This window comes from Cygnus olor, chromosome 1 (genome assembly GCF_009769625.2).
Source record: "Cygnus olor isolate bCygOlo1 chromosome 1, bCygOlo1.pri.v2, whole genome shotgun sequence".
Classification (NCBI taxonomy): Eukaryota; Metazoa; Chordata; class Aves; order Anseriformes; family Anatidae; genus Cygnus; species Cygnus olor.
Window position 1 is genome coordinate 4,391,233 of NC_049169.1, and position 23,279 is coordinate 4,414,511.

Here is a 23,279-nt window from a genome sequence, read left to right on the forward strand (position 1 = left end):
GCAAAAGATTTGCAGCTCCACACAGTAGCAAAAAGACTATTTTTGAGATCAAGACAACATCATCCTGACACCGCACGAGAAATGGGCTAACTCTTGAATTTTCACACCCCAGACTGAGCCATCTGACTCTTGTCAAGGAAGGGAAGAAAAAACTCCCGTGGGTGCTGTAATGAAAATATTTTCTTCTCAGGAGCCAGAATGCAAGGGGCTGCGTGGGGCCAGCGGGGAGATGCCGAGCCAGGATGCGCTCCAGTGCTCTCCAGCTGCTGCAAGCTCCCAAGAGACAACGGAGGCAACTGACACCCTCCCACTAGGGTAAATTTCAGCCCAAACACCCTCAGCTCTTCAGCCAAGGCTAGCATTATATTTACCTCCCTTTCTCTCCTCCCTTCTGCCATCATTAAGAGAGCAAAGAAAAAAAAATGCTATTTTTTTACATGCTCGTTAAGTATGATCTGCTAAATGTTCTATGCCAATGCATAAAGCTGCCTACTATGCTAATAGAATATTTAATTGACATTTATTTGCTGACTAGTTATTTATGCTAACGTCACCCCTGCATAATTAATACTCTGCTAAAGTTGACTTGAAAAGCACACATAAAACACTGCACTAGGAGTCATTTGCAGTGTTTAAAAGAAAGAAATCCTGCAATCTATTTACATTAGGTTAGTCTAAATTTGGTTTTGATGGAATAAGAGGATAAAGATTAAGCAAGATTTTTTTAAAATCTATATACTACTTTAGAAATATCCACAGTCTTTCACAGTACAACCTGCCAAAGAAGATTTCCGAGTTTCATTTCACTTGGCTCGAGGGCCCGGTTCTTAGCGGATGTAAAACAGCATAAGCCCAGTGAATGCCTACTGATTTTCTCCAGCCTCGAGCTCTTAGGAAGTAATATTTCAGGTGAGCCTTCAGTGAAAGAGGTAAAGCAGAGCCAGATCTGCTCTCAATTATACCAGTTGAAAAGCAAACTCATCTCAGATAAGTCAGAGGAGGCGAGCCAACTCCTCAGAAAGATAAAGGAAGTCCGCCCTGCCCATCTGATCCCTCTACTTGCACTATAATCACTGAGCTGCAGGCATAGTCTAAGTTTTATTTCCTCTGGGATGAGATTACCAGGGGAAAGTTGGCTTTAGTTTAAAAAAACATCCATGATCGCCTTTTCTGAGAACAGCTCTGAAGGCCTGAACCTATTTGCAGAAATGTTACCTCTGTCACCCTGAAGAACCCTGTGGACAAGCTTTCTGAACACAAGTGATGTCCAAGAATGGGGTTGAAAGGCAAGTGACAGGGCCACATCTCCCACCCACCAGCCTCAGCAGTGTCCCCAAGAAAAGCCTTCGGTGCCCACAGGGCTTCTTGAATGAAACCATATCTACCCTCTGAACACAAACTGACTACTCAAAGCTTGTTCTTCTCTCTTTTCCTACCTCACCATCTCCCCTTGCTCTTCTTCCCATGCTCTGTGCCCCATTTTGTCTCAATTTCATTATTTTCCATTGTATCCCAAACCTGGTGTCTGTTCTAACCATTACATCCATCGATTATTTCACTTGAACTCTAACAAAATGGGAAAACTGGCTCAGACTTAATTTATTTCTTTAATCTATGTATTCATCTAGCCCACATGTTGCACACAAATGTACTGTGCAATACCACAGATCATCTTCTGACTGTGCAGAAGCCAGTGAGGCCTCGTGCCATGAGTACTACCATGGCCAAACAGATCCACTTCTCCCCTTGCTCACGCCAAAGATCTCAAAGAGCAGGGTTTAGCTCTTTGATAGACTCGGATAATGACTAAAACAAAGAAATGACTATTAAGATTCTCATTTGAAACCTGGAATCTGTAATTAGACCTCTCTATCAGTCCACAGCAGGACTGAGGTAGACTACATGTCACAGTGAGAAATGTCAACCTAAATGGGAATACAGTTGTCTTTAGAAGGCAACCCAGTTTTGTGTGTCACAAAAGTTTTATCTAATTTTTAATCTATACCCTGCTCACAATCCAACCCAGCACTTGAAATCTGAGTGACATTCTCCTCCTTTCACCTCAATCTAACATAAAAGTTAACCTGACCTGAGCAACGTACAAACACCTACTTCAGAGAGTGACCAAATGGTGGTATTTGCCTTCACAGAGGGCAGACAAAATGCTTCATGTTCAGCAATTCCTGGCATATTTTGCCTGGTGGAGCTCAGCACCATGCAAGAAGGATTCATTACATCCCAGGATCAGGCCTTTGAGTTTTAATTCTCCTTATATTGGTGTAATAGAGAAGTAGAGTCTGCTTTCCTACACAGTACAATCGATCGTTGTGATCTCCAAATCCATGGCTAGATGAGGTTTTTCTGAGGTTTTCCCATCTGCACCAGTTCATTGTAAAACCAGCATATAGACCTGGTTCTCTCCCTGTTGTATTCCTTTACATCTCCAGCCTCCTCTGCCTCCTGGTTTACACTGCGAGCAGACCAGAGATCACCATGCGGATCCACACTCCGAAATGCCCCATTTGAATTTCCATCTGTCAATAACGCTAAAGCAAAACCACTGCAGCAATTACATGTGTACACAATAATCTTGTCATCCAGTGTTTTTAGTGCATCCCAGAACGCATTAAGATAGTGCAAGGAGAGATTCGGCTCTGTTGGCTCAGCTGTAAACCTGCAATCTGTACAAAAACACCCAAGTGTCAATCAAAAGACGTTCCTGCTCTCTGCGTGTTTCACAATGCATAATTTAGCTACTACGCTTGTCAGGTTCTCCACCCTGCTCTTCTACCCGATGGTAAATGTGTTCATGAACCCAACTGTCATCAACAAAGGAAAACAGCACATGGAAATAGGCTAAAGGAGGCGAGAGACCTCTTCCTTTCTCTGTTAAGGAAATTACGAGTAAGGGAAAGTTTAGATAGACTTAAATTTTTAATGCTCAGCAAGTAAGAGATCCCAAGGGATGAAGGATATGAAACAACAACCGCATCGGCTCTGTACTGAGGAGGAGGACGGAGCTTGGTAAAACACACGAAGCAATGAAGGAGCTGTCTCTGCTTCCATGCAGGCCAGTATAATGGGGCAATTTTAACTAAGCAATGGAAGGTGTACTTTACATCCCGCATCTACGGTGCAGAAGCCAAATCTCACCCTGCCACCACACTCCTGCAACTGTCAACAAACTCTGAAGAACGTCACTCTTCCTCAAATGAATTATAGTTACTGAAGGGACCTACCAGAAAGGATGAAAAATTCAGACTCAACTACATCAGGCAGTACCTACCCCACTGGTCTACCCCATGGTTAATATGAAATAAAAAAGAAATCTCTGTCCCAGGACGTGACTTTAGAGCTGATCAGTGCCAAAGCTACAGACCATAAGGACAGCTTCACACTTGCCTCAGCTAGTTCATGAATAAACATCCAATTCATTCAAATGAGTTCTATATTAACTAATTTAAATAATTTTCATTTTGCTTTGAATGGTAAACAGATCTATTCTGCCAGGATAGTTGAGTTTGCAATTCAAATTACACACCGATTTGTAATGAGAAAAATATAATTAATGGCAAAGCTTGAAGTAACTACAATTTTACTCCTTTGATTTCCTGCAGGGAAGGGGGATGGAGGGTGAAGCTTGCAGGCACATGCACACTCACACCGTCCTTTGATATGCCAATACATTTTATTACAAACTGAAGCATCTGGGCCTCAGTCCTATTTTAGTGCATTATACCATAATGTCAGGGGAGGACATAACATGACTTGACATTATCCTTGCAGGCACCATGATGCAAAACTAACGTCACCCAATAAATAATAATGTAACAGTGTGTAAATTAAATGACTTCCTTCTATCAGGATCATAAACAATAATTATTTGGCAGCTGCCCCTTAAAAGCTCTGTATGTGCTGAACATTAAATCAAGCTCTATTGATTTGGTAAACTGAATCAGCCCATTTTTTTTCCATCTCTCTTCCATCTATTGAAATTCTCCACCCTATCACTTGTACCAGTGTTGTCTGGCATCGCATTTACAAGATTTGCACTGATCAGTCCTATCTGGTTCCTAAGCAGAAACAAAGCAGTGTACCACTGATAGTATTTTGCCCGCTAAGCAACTCCTTCTTGGCAGATATGCCTTTGGCTCCTGATTAAAAACAAATTGTAACGACAGGTAACTGGCCCTGCCCATTCTGTTTGCATGGTCTTGCCAACAAATACCCTCATTGTGATCGATAGTGCAGAACTGGGCCCCTAGAAAACAAGGCCACGCAATTCAGAGCTGGCTTTTATTTCTTCAAAAGGTTTGACAACAAAGTGGTGTGCAATGCTAAAATGGCAGAAAACCTCTGCGGAGTTTATTGGGAATGACAGTTTCTTTTGTATCAATGCAAGTTCTCATCCTGCAGGTTTCACCAGATAAAACTGTCGGGACTGTAGTGTAGTTCAGCTCATTAAGATACAGTCATTGATCAGCAAAACAATTAAGCACAGGACAAACTTCAGACATCTGCATAGAATGAAGTCCAGTACTCAAAAGCTACTTTCCAAAGCAGGTCAGAGCTCAGGTCTCCCTACAGCGGACAAGATGCACTCCTGAAAACGCACCCTCCACCTTGTAGTGTCCCCATGGGAGCTACAGTCTTTTCAAAGCCCACCCTTGACCACAGGCCAAGCCCCATAAGCAAACACCCAGAGGAGCTCTGTGATTTATGAACACATTTAGGACCTCCCTCTTTTCCAACTGAGAGAAGTCCTGAAGGCTCAGATGTTCCGGGATGTTTTAGATGTCTCTTTTCAAAATACAACTCAAGCTCTTAAATGCTTACATCTTATGGTGCGGGAAAAACAAAACAAAACAAACAACAAACCAGAAAACACACACCCAAAAAGCAGTAAAGTTTCCCAGGTTTAATACTCTGGCATACAGTTACATCACCTGGACATAGGAGAAAGGAGCCATGACGCACTCCACATTTGCAGTCACTCAAGCAAAACGGTTTACATGAAGTAGCCACAACCCAAAGAGCAGACTAACATTTCCATAAAAAGCAGTATGCCTCCAGTTACGAAACAACCATTATTTTCTATTACAGCAGTCGATAAAATCTTTTACCCCTTGACCATGGCATTTTGAGATTTAGTTTATGGCATTGTACACCCTTCTGGTAACATTGATTATAATCCACATAATAAAAGGCAGTTTAAGACACTAATAAAATTAAAAAATTAACCCCTCTTACATCATTTGACTTATTCCTAAGCCAACAGATTTCTCCGACATATTTAACGTTTTTTGTTGCTGTTGCTGTTGGTTTTTAAGCAATCAATTTTCTGTTTATTCAAAAGGCAGTCAGATCCAAACAAAAAGATAACAGTTTAGCTCAGAGTTCAGCATATGCAAGGCAGGAATGAGCCTGTTTCTGCTCTAATCCATAGACTACAGCTCACTTCCAGAGGAATTGAAGCAACAGCTACACCAGAAGTCAGGCATGACACACAAATGGCACATACACTTTTTCAACGGTCGTGTGAACAGCAAGTAGAAGAATGACTTCAGCAGACAGAATTCTTAAACGAGACTTTTCTCAAACACATTCACAAGCCGGAGGCTAAACATTCATCTCTTCTTCCCCTAGCCCAGAATAAACTGGATGTACAGAGGGAATACATATGAGCAACAGTGACAAGAATGCCTCTGCTTGGAGCTACGCAGTGGTAAGAATGCACAGCTGTTCTGTTGCTGTCCACAGCAAAAATGAACAAACAAATAAACCCACCACATTATTTTTCTTAAACATTGAGGATCAAACGTATTATTAAAAAACTGTTCCACATGGGATTTACAGCTCTTGTATTCAGCTTTTGTGCACCAAAGAGCAGAGAATCAGGACACATCCTCATTTATGATGACCAAATTTTGCTATCTTTATTGATGTGTATCTACCATCGGAATTAAAAGCTGCAAGAATCTGGTAATAGAAGGCTTTAAACTTCCAGGGCAAAATATTTGAGTGCACAGCCAACTTCTGATTTTGGTTACACCCAAATATCTTGTTAATTCTAGTTTGTCCTCACCCTGAATTTGGTCCTTCCTTTCTTCAAGTACAGGACAATTTTTGGCTCTCACTGAAAGTCATGGCTTGGCAATTTAGCAATGCATTTCTTTGTTAAGACAACCTCGTCCAGAAGCTTCTTCTGTTCTTACCAGCATGACAAAAACTCCTCACCTGGAGACCGACTGGCAAATGAATTACCCACTGACCTATGGAGGCATGGCCATGAACTGCCATACAACAACTTAAGTGGAATTGCATCACCCAACATCAGTTGTTGGTGTTGCATTACTCAACACCACCCCAACACCACCCAACAAGCACCTGGAGCACTTGTTCCACATTGACTGGAAGTCTGGAGACTAACCATCAGCACAGCTCTAGCAAAACACACAGAACTCACCATCCGGAGGCATCAGGACCTTATTATTCTGCGTACACCAGCCAACGGGGTGAAGGTCTGCTGTCATTACGTCACACCAGAAATCCGCCCTGCGGTCATCTCCATAGCCGCAGTAACGAAGCAGCAAGAGCTGTCCACATGTTGTGATGATCGTAGCCACCCAGTACGTGTCCGGATTGCTCTTGTTGGCCACTTCTAATTTCATCCCTGGTTGGAAACTGCTTTGAAGGCTGATTTCAACCTTACAGAATGAGAAAGGCATGGTGTTACTTTTCCTTCTTCGCAGGAAGACTCCCTGTCTGTCTAAGCAAGCCAACATTGCCACTAAAGAGCAGATCTGGGATAGGACATCAGTTGATTGGGCTCCTTAATACAACCACCTCCTTCCCAGTCTGGGCAGGATCACGCCTACTTCACTAGTACATACCACATCATGAAAGGTCCCATGTACTCCAAAGGGGCCCACCAGCAGTGGCAACCTCAGGTGCACCACATTTAGGAGAGGGCTGGTAGCTGTCTTAGCATGATCAATCTTTCTAATGCCTGGGAAAAAGGTGGGTAACCCTAGTGAGGTTCCATTTCCCACCCCACAGCTCTGTCAGGCAAATCACACGATGCATGTAAGGTAGAACAGGCAGGCACTGAGCACCTCTGGGAGTTAGGTCCAGCTACAATAATTAGTCATGTAACAACACTGAGGCACCTCTTGAGGTATGACAAGCATCAAGGGCTGAATGCTGTGCCAAGCAGACTAAGGAGAGCATTTCCACTAAATCCATCCCCAGCAGCTCAAAGCACAACCAATTCACTCTCCCAGCACCCTGGTAAAGAAGGTAGAATCCATGGCTGAAAGAAGCAAAGGGCTTGGCGTCACTGTCCTGCCATCCGATGGAGAGGTCACTTCCATTCATCTCAGCAGTGACAGGTCACAAGTAACTTGCCCACGGACACTGGAGGCGCCAGTGCATCTCTTCTAGGACCCTGCAGGGACTGCTATGGGCACATCGCAATCAATCTTCCAAGGACCAGTGGGGTGTCTCGAGCTGCTGTTGGTACAGAAGAGGTAGATGCCGGTCCACTGTTTGCAATGCCAGCTTTGTCTTCAGAAGTCCACCCAAAATGGAGCCTGTGACTCCCTATGAGATGCTTAAGGACGGTTTCTTAAAGGTTTCTAAGTACATTATCTCCTACTGAAACCAGAGAGATTTTTAAATCTGGTTTAAGCCTGTCTCTGATTTAGTTCTCATTTACATGACAGGTTAAAATGCCTCTTCTGCTCACAGAGATAAATGTATTACAGTTTACATAGCCACCTGCAGACTCATACTTCAGGTTGCCAAGCTGCAGAAAAAAAATAAAAGAGCTCCTCTGGAATATCTAGCACTGCCTCACTCACCCCACTCCAGTTTACGACACAAGTGGTGGCCAGCCAAAGCCATACATTATTTGCGGGTTATAACACTCCACATGCCTTTAGTTGTGCAGGCACTTCCATCAGCATCAATGCCTGAGTCAGAACAGCTGAGGTTGGAAGGGACCTCTGGAGATCATCTAAGATTGAGGAAAATGTGTGACATTTACCAGTTTAGTCATAAGACAGGATCTTAGCTCTTGTGATGCCAAGGGTCCTCAAGAATAATCCAGGATACATGGGCATTTGTGGTTTCTCTCCTTGCTCTCACCATGATTAAGGACCAAAGCAGTATTCTAGAGGTAAGAGACTTTGTGACACAAACTGGGGATGAAACAGACAGATAATCTAATTTCTCTGAGGGCCTTCTAGTCCCTAGCCAACCCGATTTTTTGGAGGATGAAGTTCCAGACTGTGAAGCATAGATGCTAAGGACAATTCTCAGCGCTAACTTGTATCACATCAACAGTCCCAGGTGTGGGACACCACAATCAGCAGGATGAGACAAGCATCTCCACACACCTAAAGAAATCCATAAGGTCTTCACGAAGCACAGAACTTCCACCTGGATGCAGTATTTGAGTCAGAGCCCAGAGCAGAATGGTGGGACAAGATGTTCTTTCCTGACAGCTACTGGACCAAAGATAAACTACAACAAAACTTCACCATCATCCTGTAATTCTCCAGTACAGAAAATTATGGTCCTTCATCCTGCAATACTCTACTGCTGTTAAAATGGAAACAAAATAAGTAATGGAGGATTATATGATTATTTTTTTTTCAGATGTTGATAGGAGAGAGAGAGGCTTTTCATCACTGCTGCTCCTTACTTCTTCAAAACAAATCAAGAAGGCACCTGAAGACAAAGACAACTTAATGACATGAAGGCAGTCATCAAAATGGAGACTAATCCTAAAGTAGCAACAGATTCTTCAGGGAACTTCCTTCTCACTGCAGCACAACTACACAGTTCTCAAAAAATGTCTCTGCCAGCAACCAGACTCAGTTTAAGGCAACTGAGAGCATCACAGCTTAAATGCCCTCTCTTCCTGCTTAAGATGCCCACATCCTCCAGAGCATTCATGCACGCCTTTGACTATGATGAAGAACCTGTGCATCAGTTTCAGTTCTGTCCACATCCTTGCATAAAGGCAGGCTATGAACAGCACATGGGTGGGCTGAACAGAAGAGCTTAGACAACTGGCTGCAGATGGAGAAATTGGTCCCATACAATGAGATCTTTGACTGCGATGGGCTCTGCTTGAAGACTCCTTCTTCAAAGCATGCTCCAATATTCTCCAGCAGTCAAAATTTCAGAGATTTTGGATACTACTTCTGCTAACATGGACCAGAGGCACAGACCATGCTGTAACTACCAGGGCATATTCAGGATTCCTTTATGTCTGCACAAGCCACATGCACCCAGGAGGGTTATCTACCCAAGCGTTTGGTTCCCACACTCCTGAGGCAGCATCTCCCGAAAGGAGGCTGTGAGATGGCTATTCTATTCTATTCTATGGCTTCCTATGGGCCATGCTAGATTCTAGTGCTAGGTGACCCTGCTAGTCAGTAAATCATGCATTGATAGGACACCTTCAGAGAAATAAAGCACTCTTGTGAGGTCATTCTCTATGAGTTGGGATGGATAGAAATAAATTAAAAAGGAAAAGGAGAAAGAGAGGAATGGAAAAAAAGCTGAGTACATTATAAACATTATAAAAACATGAATATTATTGAGCAACATAAACCTTCATCAATGACCAATCTGAACCCAGGGCAGATGACACAGTGCCCTGAGTTGTGACTCAGGCAGGCAGTGCAGGCAAACTGATGTCACCAAACACCAGTTGGATGGCCAGGAGCTGCACAGACACCTTGTTCCCATGCAGGCTGTCACATCCTCAGAGGGCCAAATCCAGCCCCAAATGGTCAGATCCCACTTCAGTTGGCCAGGAACCCCCCGAAAACCAGAAGAGGGAACATGCTCAATGCTCGTGAGGCGCAGTCGAAGCACGTACGTGTTTGAAGGAGGTGTGGGGAGCAGCGCTGGCTCCTGTTTCTTCCAGGAACTCATCCCAGTTGAAGTCTGCATCCTCAATGCTGGAGCCCTCATCTGCTCAAAAGAAAAAAAAAAAAAAGAAGAAAAGAAAAAATAGAAAGGAAAGCAGCCTAAAACACAGCCAAAGAAGGCAAAAGTTATGTCAAAGAGTTCAGGGTGAGAATAGCAACCGATATAAACATCAACACAAGGGAACACAGAAAGCTTGTTTAAAGATCTGTGCTTAGCCGGTTTGACCAGCTCTGACTACACTTTCAGCAGATTTGGGGACTTCAGCAGCCACCACTGTGAGACCAGAAGTCACTCTGCTTTCATGGCAGCAGCGGAACAACCTCACCATATTGCAACAAGGACTTGTGCCTTTGCCACAAGGGAACTGGCTGCCTGTCCACTATCTCTAGGGTGTAATGGCCCAGCCTTGGGATCCCCTGGACTGTTAATTACAGCAGCATCCTGGTGACAAAGTTAGGAGTTGCTTCCGTTGGCTGAGCAGCCCGCAGAGCAAACACCCCAACCCTTGGGGCTGTGGAGCCCCAGTTTCGGTGCTGCCACCCTATCTGTCCCTGCTCAGCCTCCCTCTGTCCCAATACATCAGCCAAGATCCCCATGGGACCATTCACCCAGGGCTACAGCTGCTTTCCCCCTAAACCTCCTGCACCACTCAAAAAACTGCTCCCTGCATTTCTCCTTGTCCCATTTCAGATTTGGGGTTCTGTATCATTCCTCCCTCATCCACACCATTGCCCCACACATGATCCTTCCTCATGGCAGAGGAGCTGACTTTACTGCTCTTTCTTTTTGTACATCCACCCCGAGCAGAGCAGAGCCGAGGCCTCAAACTATCACCAAAACACACGCAGCAATAATTAAAAATAAATCTTCCTTCACTTACAGAAAATCAGCCAAATCTGATTGTTTTCATTTTGTTCCCAGGCAATCTCACAAAGCCAGTTTCGTCCCCAGAGCAAAAATATTTACAGTCTAGCAATGAGCCCTTCGCAATAAGCATTTATCAGGCAAACTCTGCGAGACCCTTACCTGCCCAAACATTCATCAGCATGGTCATGATGTAATTAAAGTGACTCATGACAAACTGAATTAAGAAACCTCCCCAGACAGTTTTATGAAGAAAACAGCAGGATTAATTTATTGCAATTATTGCTACAGGTCTCCAGTTTTCAGGACTAGAAAATTATATTGTGCAATAGGAATCTCTCTTCATTAAAAGGGGACGAAATAGGTTTTATTTGCTGCCCATGGAGCCAGACATATATATGCAAGGGGAAAAAAAATGTATCGGAGGAGGGGTTTTGAGTCAGAGCTGGCAGAGAGTAAAAGATTTGTCTGGGAGTTCAAAGAGGAGTGCTGAGCCATCATCACCCTTGAACACTGCACTCTGCTGCATCAAGCCTAAGGTCTGAGTCCTTACTGCAAACTCAATTAACCTGCTTAAGTATGGAGATGTAAATCAACATTTACTCCCATGATAAGGTGGCTACCAGATGACTTTTCAACTCAGCTGGACAAGAAATAGCCCAGCCCCATGGTAACAATCTGAAAGCAGACAAATACAATGTAGAATAAGGGATGGGCTTTGTTTCGTGTAGTGCAATCATTCCAAAAACCTCCAGGCATAGAAACTGGCCCTATTTGAGATACTGGACCCAAAATGAGGGGGTCTGTTCATTCTTGGCTGAAAGACAAGTCACAGCTTAGCCACGAGGTAGGTACTTGGTACAAAAATTGCTAAGACTTTCTCTCATCTACACCACGCAGGCAGGCAACTTTGATGATCAGGGAAATCCTTCAGCCTTAACATCTGCAACCCTGTGGAGTTAATGTTTTAGAGGAGAGCCAGGTTCAAAGATTTCAAAGGCTAAGACTCTACAAAAAAGTGAGTCCATGAGTAGATGGTTAGCAGATATGCTTATCCAAAGCCTTAAAAGTACTTCTGTGTTTAAGCAGCTTTCTACCCTGAGCACCACCAATCCCAGTCCCACTAAAAGCCAGTAACATTTGATGTGAAAAAGCAAAGGCAAAAAGATAAAGCACATCTAAAAGCACATCCCCTCTGCCTGGTTGCTCCCTGCTTTTGCATCTGTCTGAGCCTGTGGTTCTAGGATGGGCTGCTCAACAACTGCAAGGACATCTCCTGAGGACATCTCCAGCTCAGCCCAGGGCTCGCTCTCCTGCTCAGATATTTCTTGTTCAAAGCATGAGACATTTCTCCCAGCCCATGATGCTCTCTGTATGTTCTCAGTTTTCATTCCTTCTTTTTGCTCTAACTTTCTGGATGAATCCATGCAAGTTTCTTCTTATCTCCATCCTTCCTAAATATTCTTATGGAAGGAGTAATTACCACAGAGCAGGATTTTCAAGCAGTTCAGTATATACATCTTCAGCCCATGCAGGGAGCAATGTCTCCAGGGCGACAAAATCTTCTCCAGAATTTGGCAACAGTAAGTTAATTATGTTAGCGTTACAGATGCTAGTTATGGATGCAACAAGTCCTTTAAAATCTTATCACCCATGACCTACTCTGCCACGTGCCAACACAGAGCATCACTCACCCCGCTGCTCCTGCAGCCTCACCAGCAGGTTCATTCACATGCAGTCCAACAAAACTCACAACAGCATCTGTTTTCAAAATCAGCCAGATCTCTTTCTAAACCCAAATAGAGAGGCTCAGGCCCTGGCAGTACGAGTGCTCTTCCCCCAGCGATGAGAGCTGTAGACTTCCCTCTCCGTCAATCCATTTGTCTCCGACACATCTCCAGTCTGACGCCTCTACAGTGTTTTATCTGCAGACTTTATCATGAAATTACTTTTACAAGGTCTGTAAAAATAATGTCAGAGAATTCATTCATCACGGCATCAGTGTTTTATATTCCCTCATTTTACCACACAAGATTGTGAAGGGACTGGAAGCTTCCTTTTTTATTATTTTATTTGTTTAATAGATTCTGTTCCCTTGTAGAAATCTGGCAGGGGATAGTTCAGAGCAGACACAGCATGGCCCTGGGGTCAGAGCAGTCCAAGGGACATGGGGTTACACCCCTTTACCCCATCCACGTGTGTATTAATGGGACTGTACACAAGTCTCCTCATCCATCACAACACCCCTACCGATGAGGAGCACAGGACAGCCTTCACCAGCCTCTCTCAAGTATCTGGGGATCCCCAATTAAAAGGCAGACACAGAAAGGCAAAGTCCTTCCTAACACGTGATGACAAAGATGCCCACTCGACAAGCGATTATCCAAAGCTATTATCTGTTTGTCCCTTCCCAAGTCACACACTCCAACCACAAAAGTCTCGGCTCTGCTGCAGAGATCCCCACAAGATGACAAATTTCGCATTAGGCCTATTTTACATATCAGCTCCCTTTCCAATTACTGGTGCTTAGGCCCAGTGCTCTTTTTTAATGAGAGAGTCAAGGCTGGCTAGCCTACAACACAGTGATGTATAAACAAGCCTAGGATGGCAAATAGAATCAACCAGTCATTATCTCCGAGCCTCTCAATGGCTTTAAAGTGCTCTGCAGTCCTCCATGCGTTGACACGATAAAAATGCAACTATTCCAGCTGTTATCAGCCTCCCAGGACGTCTGGCTACAGAAAATAAAGGGAATAAAAGACTCCAAACTTGTGGCTCCAGAAGCACAGATTTTTCCCAGGCTCACTTGAAGGAGAACAATTTTGGAAATTTAAAGGGTTTGTGGCAAATTGTTAAGATATTTTATTTACAGGCACAGAGATGCATTTGTGACTTTGGTCACTCACAAAGAACTGAAAGGCAAAATAACTTAGCAATTAACACACCAGTTGAGGGCTTGGGGCCGGGGGGAAATCCTGATCAACAACAAACCTCCTGCATGGCCTTGGGAGAGTCACCAAGATCCATATCCTCAAAGACATCCAGGTACCATGGGCCAGTTCCTGTCATTCCAAAACTAACGTCTACAGCTGGCCAACTGCATCTCACCCTAGGGGATCCCACCTCTCTCCCCCGGATATAAATGGATCTGGTGGTGACAAAAAGCTGCCGTGTCTGTTCTGGAAATGTCTGAATTAGGGGACATCCATCACACCTCGAGACGGGGATCCATCTCACACGGGCAACCAGGATCTAGATGTTCCCTTCTGCTCCAGCCAGGGTTACTTTTATTTATCCTCGCTGGGGAAAAAGCAGGCAGCTCAACCTGGTGACTCAACCCAAAGGCGACCCAGCACTGATGTTAAAACAGGATGAATTGCTTTCTGGAGCTACATCTCTCTCTTCACTGGTGATGACTATATTTTTTATTTATTTTGTTAAGTGTCTTAAGGCATCTCAGCTCCAGATTCAGCTGTTCAACTCTAGGTGACGCTCAGAAGTCATCTCTACATGTCACCCTAGGAGAGGGGGGGCTCTTTCTCTTTCATGTCTATAGGAGAACCCAAGGCAATACTTACGTTCTTACCTAAAGTAACATTAAGTTTCCTGTTTCTTTCAGATGGGATGAATCTTATCACACTCCCCCAAATTTCTGGGGTGCTAAGGGAGAAACAGTGAGAAGTGGACCAAAGGCAGAGCTTTGGAGCTTGACTTGAGCACAGAGCTACCAACGAAGCACAAGACAGCACCACCTGAGAGAACAGATGCAAAAGGCACTGAAGGCAAAGCATGTGGAGTTTGAAAGCTTTCACCCCACCACTGCTACCACTGCTTTTGAGGAGCGTTGGATCAATTATTCACCACTGGTGAGGGCACCTATTTGCATGGAAGCAGACTTTAGGCAGTCCTTTGAGAGGCTCACCTGCAAACACAGATTTTCAACTACTATTACATCTCAGGATCCTTTTGTCAGGAATCACTCTTACAGAAATGCAAACGATTTCTGGAAAAGCATTCAAGCATATGAGTGACAATGCAAGCACCACAATACAAAAACAAACCGTTTTGCACAGATTAACTGACTGATGGCTTAGTGTTGCACTCCACAAGTACATCAGCTGTGCTCTCCTGTGCCAAGGCAGAACAAGGGTGAAGTTACAGGTTATAGCTGAGCCAAACTAGCAACACAGTGCTACCGGGAGAGGTTCCACTCCCACCAGCATGTGCTCTGGCCCTCCTTTTTCCTTCCTTTCAACTCACAAAATTGGCAGGAAATCACCCATTTTATTTTTTCTGAATTAGCTTTCTGCTGGTTTAGTGAGCCAGGTTGCAGTGGGCAGCAGAGGTGGTACATGAGACGGCAAGAAGAGAGGCCTTCCATTTTGGCATCAAGAAGAAAATAGGCTGGCTCTAGCCAATGTGCAACTTCATCATAAGACACAGTCTCCTCCCATTAAGGCTAGATACGGGAAGTTAAAGCACCTAATTCCAGAAGAAATAACCAGAAGCTTGTACCTACTCTCCTGCATCTACCGTGATGATGCCCGAATTTAACCCAGTGAATCCCCACCTCTAGCTGCCTGTCCCAGAGCATTACAGAGCATCCAGTCATACCCATGAGCTCGAAGACAATGAGCAACCAGCTTTCTGATGGTTGGGATGACATTTGTGACGCCCTCTCACCTGAAGCACTCAAAAAAGTCTGATGAAAATGAGGATAAGGGTCAGAAGAAAGAAGACATACTGTAATTTCTGAACATTAATATCCTTTCTTTAACCACAAAATCAAAAAAAAAAGGGGGGGGGGGGGGGGAGGAGGGACAGGAAAAACATAATACAGTGTCCTGGGAAAGGCTTTCTACTGTTTTTTATTTAAAATTGGAGCAGCTACTATGTACTGTAGAAAAGATCCAGTAGAAGAAAAGCTGAAATTTCCCAACCCATCAGTCAGGGATCCACTTTAGCACTCCGCAATATGGGACACACAGTCTTGTCCAACCCACAAGGCTCAAAAAAGGCCATCAAGCCATACAACCACCTCTAATGGTCCCCTGATAACATGACTGCCCTCACCCCTACCGCTGGTCAGTGACCATGTAGGTAACCCCTGATGGTGAAGGAGAGCTCACCTGAATCAAACTGCTCCTGGTCGCCATTGGCTGGGCTCTGATCCTTCTCTGGGGAGAGATGCTGGGTCTCTTGCATGGTGGCGATGAAGGACGCCCTTGTGTCCATGGTTCAGAGGAAGAGTCCTTCCCTCCCTAATTCATCCTGCAGCAGGGAGTTCCTAGAGCACAAACTAAATAAAAAAGAAACAATGGGTGATTTGTTCTACCTACACCAACCCTCAGCCTTTCCTAAGGAGTTTCAAGTTATTCTGTGTTGATCGTAACCCTTCAATCCTGCTTCCTCATCCAAGGTGAAGCTATTTTTGGATGAGGAGCCACAGCAGAGGACACTTCCCTTTAGTGGCAATAATAAATGCAATAATAGAGATGACAGTGTGGTAATAAGCAACATCCACAGTATTGAACACAAAGGATTCACCTCCCAAAGTTCAGTCCAGCTCCCTGTGTTGCCAACTGAGAGATAAGGACATGCCCATAATGTGGCACAATCCTTGCCCAAAAAGGCACCCAAGCAAGGCCAGCTCAGCTCAGCCCTCCTCCAACAAGTCGAGCCCTCGGCTTCTAACTTTTTGATGGCTAACACTGATTGAGCTATATCTCATTTCATAAACACACAAATTTCTGAAGGGGGAGATTTACAGAAAAGAAGCAGAGGAAACAATGAAGAGACAATACTTGGGAGAGACTGGAAAAAACTCTAGAAAGTAAAGTTCAACATGCTTAAAGCAGATACCAGAATGAAATAGTGCTAGCTACAACTGTTTTTTAATGAAGGCTGATCTAAGGGAACTGCAACAGTTAGTACCACCCAAGGTAGCAAATATTAACTCAGGTTTAGTTTGGGTCATGTTGGCAGAAGGGATTCTTCTTGAAGAAATGAACATAGTAAAAATCTAACAGAATAAAAACACAAAGAGATGAAAAATGATATGAGAAAGGAAATACAGACTGACTAGATCTTGAATCAGATACCAGACTAAATGAGAATTGTATTTCCAGCAAGAGCAAGCCACCAGACAAGCAATATCCAGAGATACACCTTTAGGAGCAGATAAAAAAAAGAACTCCAAAGTGAGCTTTTCAGTAAAACTCACCGAGATGGTGATGAATTACAAAGTGTCAAAGGAGGGATGAAAAAGAGAAACCAAGAGTGCGGGTTATGGGCACAGAGGGAACGAGCTATTCACACAGATATGCTAAAGTGAAGACAGATGGTAAGGAAGGTGTGTGTCCAGAATATAGGATGTGGAGGACGGGTCCTGCTTATTAGTGGATGCCTCCGATACCTGCATGAAAGCGAGGACTATGCTGGCAGCACCAACACCGAATGTCTGCGAGAAGCATGACTAAAAGTAAGAAAATAGTTTACTGCCAGAGGCCAGGCAAAGCAGGAGGTAATAAGAGTGTAAAAATATTATGGGATTTTTTCCAACTTTTACTGCTCAGGAAGCATATTCAGGAAGACCAGATACGGTGGTTATAAAATAGAGCAAGAGTGGTTTGTTGTAGATTTTTCATTCCCAGTTTTTAAGGCTGTTCCAGTGAAAAATGTGAGGGGAAAAATGACATGTATGAGCAGTTAGAGCAGGAACTGACAAAAATGAGGAGCACGTGAAGTGTAAGTGTAACACCCATTAACTGCCGGCTGGAGTGATCACAACGGCATTGTCGTGCATACAGTTAAACCACGCTAAAGCCATGCGTGCTTCACAAAGCATCACTGATAGATGCAGATTACCAAGGAAGATGGTTTGGGCAAAGTTAGATTTCCATCAGTGATTTGTGTGCCTCACCCTAAAGGAACCTACTAATGAAAAAAAAAATAAAAAAGGAGATTGTAAACCTATTCAGTGCAATATATTTGCTGGTCTCTTTGCAAAGTGCTTAGTATACTTGGAGCATACCATAAATAATAATGATCACTTCCCCATTGTGATGGCCACTACAGCACTTTATCTTTATTCTTTGTTGACATGAGACTTGTTAATGAATTAAGTGTTTTATATACTATGAGTATTTTGAGTGTAGCTATCCTCAGAACATATATATCACTCATCCCCAGTGTATATTAACTTTCAATTAACCATGAAACAAGAAGCAATCAGTCTACTGAAAGTCAAAAATCACTTCTCCTTCAGTAGAGAATACTTCCGTAAATATCATTAATAATAAATTGTTTAAGTATCAGGATTTTACATCAAGCTTGTTAAATACGAGAGGAGGGGAACTGTCAGCAGAAGCTAAACCTTGGGCGGATTAAGCAGTTTTCATTTTTGCCTAGGACCAGACAGTGATGGAAAGTAATCTGGGTCTATTAGAAAAAAATAATAATAATAAAATAAAATAAAGGACAGAGAGAGATGAATCTAAACACAACAGATCAATCATCTTAAACAGAACTCTGGGGTACCAGTACAAATACCCAGAAGAAAGATAAGCTGTTTGATAGCATAATTAAACCTTGTAACATTCCCATGATGCTGACAGGGCAAAGTTAGGACCTTACAGAAAGCTGAAGGCGTCCATTCAGACAATGACAGTATTTGCTGTTTCTTATGCAGTCAAGCCCCAAATCTGCCAGAAGACCCATGAGAAGGGACTATTCCTCTGCGTCTGGGAATTTCCCCATCAGAAGTGGGAAATGGATGGGAAAAGAGCAGGAACCTGCCCGAGTGGCTGCAGCATGGCTGGGATCGATCCTCAGCAGCCACGTCTAAGCCTCATTAAAAGGGGCGATGCAGAATCTCAGCCAAATTCAGCAATGTCATCGACATTTTTGTTGGTTTAATTCTACTGTAACATATTTTTTCTTTAAGTGATGGACAGCTCTCTGATTTTGAGGTGTCTCATCAAGAGTATTCACATTCCAAGAAAACTGGATCTGCCAGAGGCTATGGTTTATCTTCTTATTTTGGGAATAAATGGTTCATAGTTCATGGTAGGAGAGCGCTTGAGTATCCTCCCAACACCATACAACAAGACCAAACTCCTGTGCAAACACAAGCTCCAAGATAGCTCTGAGCCTGAGTTGATATAACTAACTAGCAAAGAAAGCTGACATAGGGTATTAATTTTTCTCTTCTTATTAATTGCTGCTAATTAACACTTCAAACGGAGTCCCCAGCCACACTAACAGCAGCATGCCGACCTGCCTGCCACCACCAAACAAGCACCGCATGCTGCCCTTCGCTGATTTCCGTCCATCCAAAGAAACGTGCTGTCTCAAATTAAGGACCACAAGTAAACCAGGGGATGGGAAACCAGCAAAAGATGCTCAAGGTGACACTGCATCAGGCAGGAACAGAAGGAAAGGGATTACAAAATGCAACTGAAAGAGGGAGGGGGTAAAAAAGCCCCTGGTTTCAGATCCCGTGTTCATTGTGTTTGCACAGTGGTGGTTCGAACCGATCCGATGCTTCCCCCACGCAGCTCCCATTCCCCCGGTATTTAATTCACATCCAGACTTTTAATTCACAGGCAGGAAAAGCCAGCCAATATAAAAAAGAATCTCTTTTATTTGCTTCTTCCCACGGCTGTCAGTCTTAGCCACATCATTATCTCAAACATGCTGCCTTGTCATCTCTATCAATATTGGCTCTTTGAATAAGTGCTGGCGTTGGCTTTCTCACACCATTTTACATTTCTTGTCCCCTGTGCACTCCACCCTGTTTTTCCTTCCTTTGGAATAAGCTTCTGTAGGGAGAGGTACACACACACACACAAACCCAGCACCCTTGGGTTCTCCCTTGGAGTTACTCCTAAAAAACTCACCTTCCCCCTCCAACACATTCTTGGTTAATAGGGCCTGACATAAAAAAGGTAGGCTGCTGGAACAGAGGATGCAAAAGAGATCCTATATCCTTGAAACTTCCTATCTGGATAATTTATGTCCATCACTTTATGCCAACGTACTGCTGAATCCTGAACGGAGGAGAAGCACCAACCCCAATGCTTTCCAAAGGATCTGGCCCCTGCCCCAGTATTCAGTAACATTCAGTGACTTGGAGGTCCCACCTCTCAGTGAGGGTGATGAGCATCGCAGCCTTGCTGCACCTGCTGTGGGGCTGGAGTCAGGGCTGCCAGCGTGGCCCCATGTCCTTGGCAAAGAGCCCCTAACGGGGATATGGTTGGGGGGGTCCCTGGGCTCTCTGCATTTGCAGAGCTCAACCCTAGATATGCTGGTGGGATTTCTTTTACCTAGACCCTCCTTTACAGCTAGCTGAGAGAAACCTGCACAGGGCAACTTGCGGGGCTGAAGCGAGACAACCTAAGCTTGCACCACACCACCAGCCCTGGGGAGGGTCCCTGTGCTGGCACAGCACCTGCTAAGATTTTAGATATCCACCAGCAAACTCAAGGAGCCAAACAGCACTAGTTCTGCACTCAGAGTGAACTCAGCCCTGCGGGATTAGGTCTAGGATGCAGGCAGATAAACCACCTCAAGATTGATCTTGAATCAGGCTCTCCCCCCCTTCTTCGGTGACCATGAAGGCACCTTGTGACCCATGGGACACAGTATGAGACCAGTCATCACCTAATGGTCAGGGCAAACAGGAACCAAGTCAATCCCTGGCCCACCCTAAAGCATTCTCCTCCACAGCATCCCCTTTTGCCTCTTTGGGGCTCACCCTTCATTGGGTTTCTGACCCAATATTGAGCTCCTTTCCCTGCTTGCCTGGAGATACATGTGTCCCAGTGGATCCCAGCCCCAGTAAACGCTGGGCTCAGTCTCCCCAGTAGCCACACTGCAAATCTCAACACACAACCTCTACGTTTTACAGCTCAGGTCAAGTCAGCAACGCTTTCTGCCAGGTCTAAAAGTCTGGATGTGCAGTCTTTGCCTTAAACAACGCAGGTGACCTTTTTCAAAGCTCAGAGACCACCTCCAAAAACATGCAGGCATCCCAGGGCGATCAATGCGGTCTCCAGCTTCCCCCAAAAGCCAGCTCACAGGCAATGCTGCAAATCTCCCGTTTCATTTAACACAACGATGCCCCCGACTAAAGCCGTGCCTGAGAAGAAAGCCCGCTCCTCCAGGCAGAGGTCCCTAAATAAAACCATACTTCATGCAGGATTGCTAGTGGCAGCCTGCCACAATATTTACACCCCCCAAGCATCTGCACAATGCGAACGGAGGCTCGTTCAGAAGGGCTATTGAACACATCAAGGAGCAGCTTTCACCGCTCAGAGAAAGAGCCTGTCTCTCTTCTCAGACAAAGTACCAGTTGGAAACCTTTTGAGGATCACTTCTTCCAAATTCCTGTCCTTTCATTTATTTATTTATTTATCCGAGCGCTCCCCTCGCCCAATGTTTTCATTTATATCAAGTGACAATTTCTCCTTCACGTTGAATACCCCGCAGGATTTGATTAGGGGCACATCACCGCTTCAAACAGCGATGTGTTGGTGTAGATATACTCTAAGGTGGAAGAAACAAATTTCACCTAATCCAGCGAACCAAAAATGTTCAAAAAATACAAATATGTAACAAACCACTGACCAGAGGAAGAGAATAATCTGCTTTCCATGTTCTTGGTGAATAGAACAGGAAGGTTTGGGTTTAAACTACAGGAGGAGGCATTTGATTTGGGCACAGGAAAGAAAATCACTAATAATGAATTTGGTGAGGAAGTGGAATAGACTGTGGGAAGGGCACTGAGGCTCCCTTTTTGGAGGTGTGCGGATGCTGATCTGTCCAGATAAAGGTCCTGCTACAGCTACTCCTGCTCTAAGGTTAAAGATGGTCTGCACAAGCCCTGGAGGTCCCTCCAGCCCTCCTGCCCCAGCCACTCAATAGGGCTGATCTTTCTGCCCTGTCAAGCAGGGTTTTTTATTGCACCTGTATCATTTGGACACTAGCACGGAAAATAAAACAACTAATCCTGGAGGGAAAACATGCAAAAATGGGAAAACAGAAGAATCATCGGAGTGGGGAGGGTCCAGATTTGGCATCCTGAAAGAGAAGAAGGATGGGAATCAAGCTCTCTGCAGACACGTGGTCAAAAAGGGATTATGCGAGGTGGTGACAGGCCTCTGTAACTGAGCAGGTCCTTGCACTGCTCTCTCCTTGCCCTGGTGCCAAATGCCTCACACTTTGAGGCTGACGGAGAAAGACCTGTTTCACTAGGCCATTTTCTCCTCCTCTCCACCCAGCATACCACGAAGTCCAAGATACGCATGGAGATAAATAGCAGCGAGATAAGATGACAGAAAGTAAAATAAACCTAATTAGAGCAACTAACTTGTTTACAGTGAAAAGCCCTGCAGTATTAGGGAAAAAAAAAAAAAAAAGACAGATGAGAGGCAAGCACACAGATGTCTGGCTGAGGTACTCATCCCACTCTTAGCTGCCCTGTGCATAAATGCAGCCTAAGGACTCAGAGATAGACTTAAAGCAAAAACCTGCCATGGACTTCAGTAAGAACTAGATCAAACCTCTAAAATTAAAACCACTTTTTCCTTAAATTTCCCTTCTTCCACCTGAGCTGGAAGGTTTATAACCAAGCACAGCATCACTGCCACACCGGTACCCCTGCCTGCTAACCCCGGACATCCCCTCCTCAAGCATCCCATAGGCCATGCGTGCAGGGCACGAACCTGCATGCTCAGCGCCCACACCAGACACCTGGGGGGTGCTGATGGCAGGATCTGGCCTGAAACCAATTTCCTGCTCTGCCCCGAACAGCAAGACAAGCCAAGCGGGCACCTCTCCCCTGTGCTGCGCTTGAATTATTTATGCTCATCCCAAGCAGCTGTGAAATCCCCTCCTGCCACAGCATGGCTATTTTACATCCTCTTTGCAGAGAGCTAAATGTCAGCAGAAGGTGCCAGGACAGGGAGAGGGAAGTCGCCACGTGCTAACCTTTCCCATTCCAGGTTGCTCCATCACCTGCTAGGTGGCTGTCACCTTCTCCATGATTCAACAGGCAGTCCCCGTGACTCAGCCCCACCTTGGTGTGTGCTTCCACACACGTTCAGCACTCACCAAACACCAGCTGCTTTGGGAACGTGGCATATTTAAGATTAAGCATCTTTTAAAGTGCTCGGCTGAATCAGGGCCATGGAGCAGACTCAGCTGACATCCCCAACACTGTCCTTTACAAAGGCAAAAAAAAAAAAAAAACATGCAGGGAAGAAGCAGAGCAGCAACATCAACCATCTGCAGTGCCCCTTCTTCTGCCACCCCTGTGTCGGAAACAAGGAAGCCTTTTAGAGGGGTAACGAACACGCACAGCTGCTTATCATCCCAAAACATCTCATCTAGCACCAGCCACGTGGACCAAAAAATAAGAAAAAAAATCACTCAGACCCCCACAAAGGGACCAATCAGCCAAGTCA

General features: G+C 44.6%; 1 protein-coding gene across 1 annotated transcript in view; it reads right to left on the reverse strand.

Moving 5' to 3' along the window:
- Window positions 1-23,279, reverse strand: part of SFMBT2 (Scm like with four mbt domains 2) — a 112,418-nt gene that overhangs the window by 83,668 nt on the left and 5,471 nt on the right. The window contains 3 exon segments of the mRNA XM_040546600.1: window positions 6,467-6,707; window positions 9,896-9,990; window positions 15,942-16,111. Of these exon segments, the coding sequence (XP_040402534.1) occupies window positions 6,467-6,707; window positions 9,896-9,990; window positions 15,942-16,047 (442 nt within the window). The 5' untranslated portion in view covers window positions 16,048-16,111.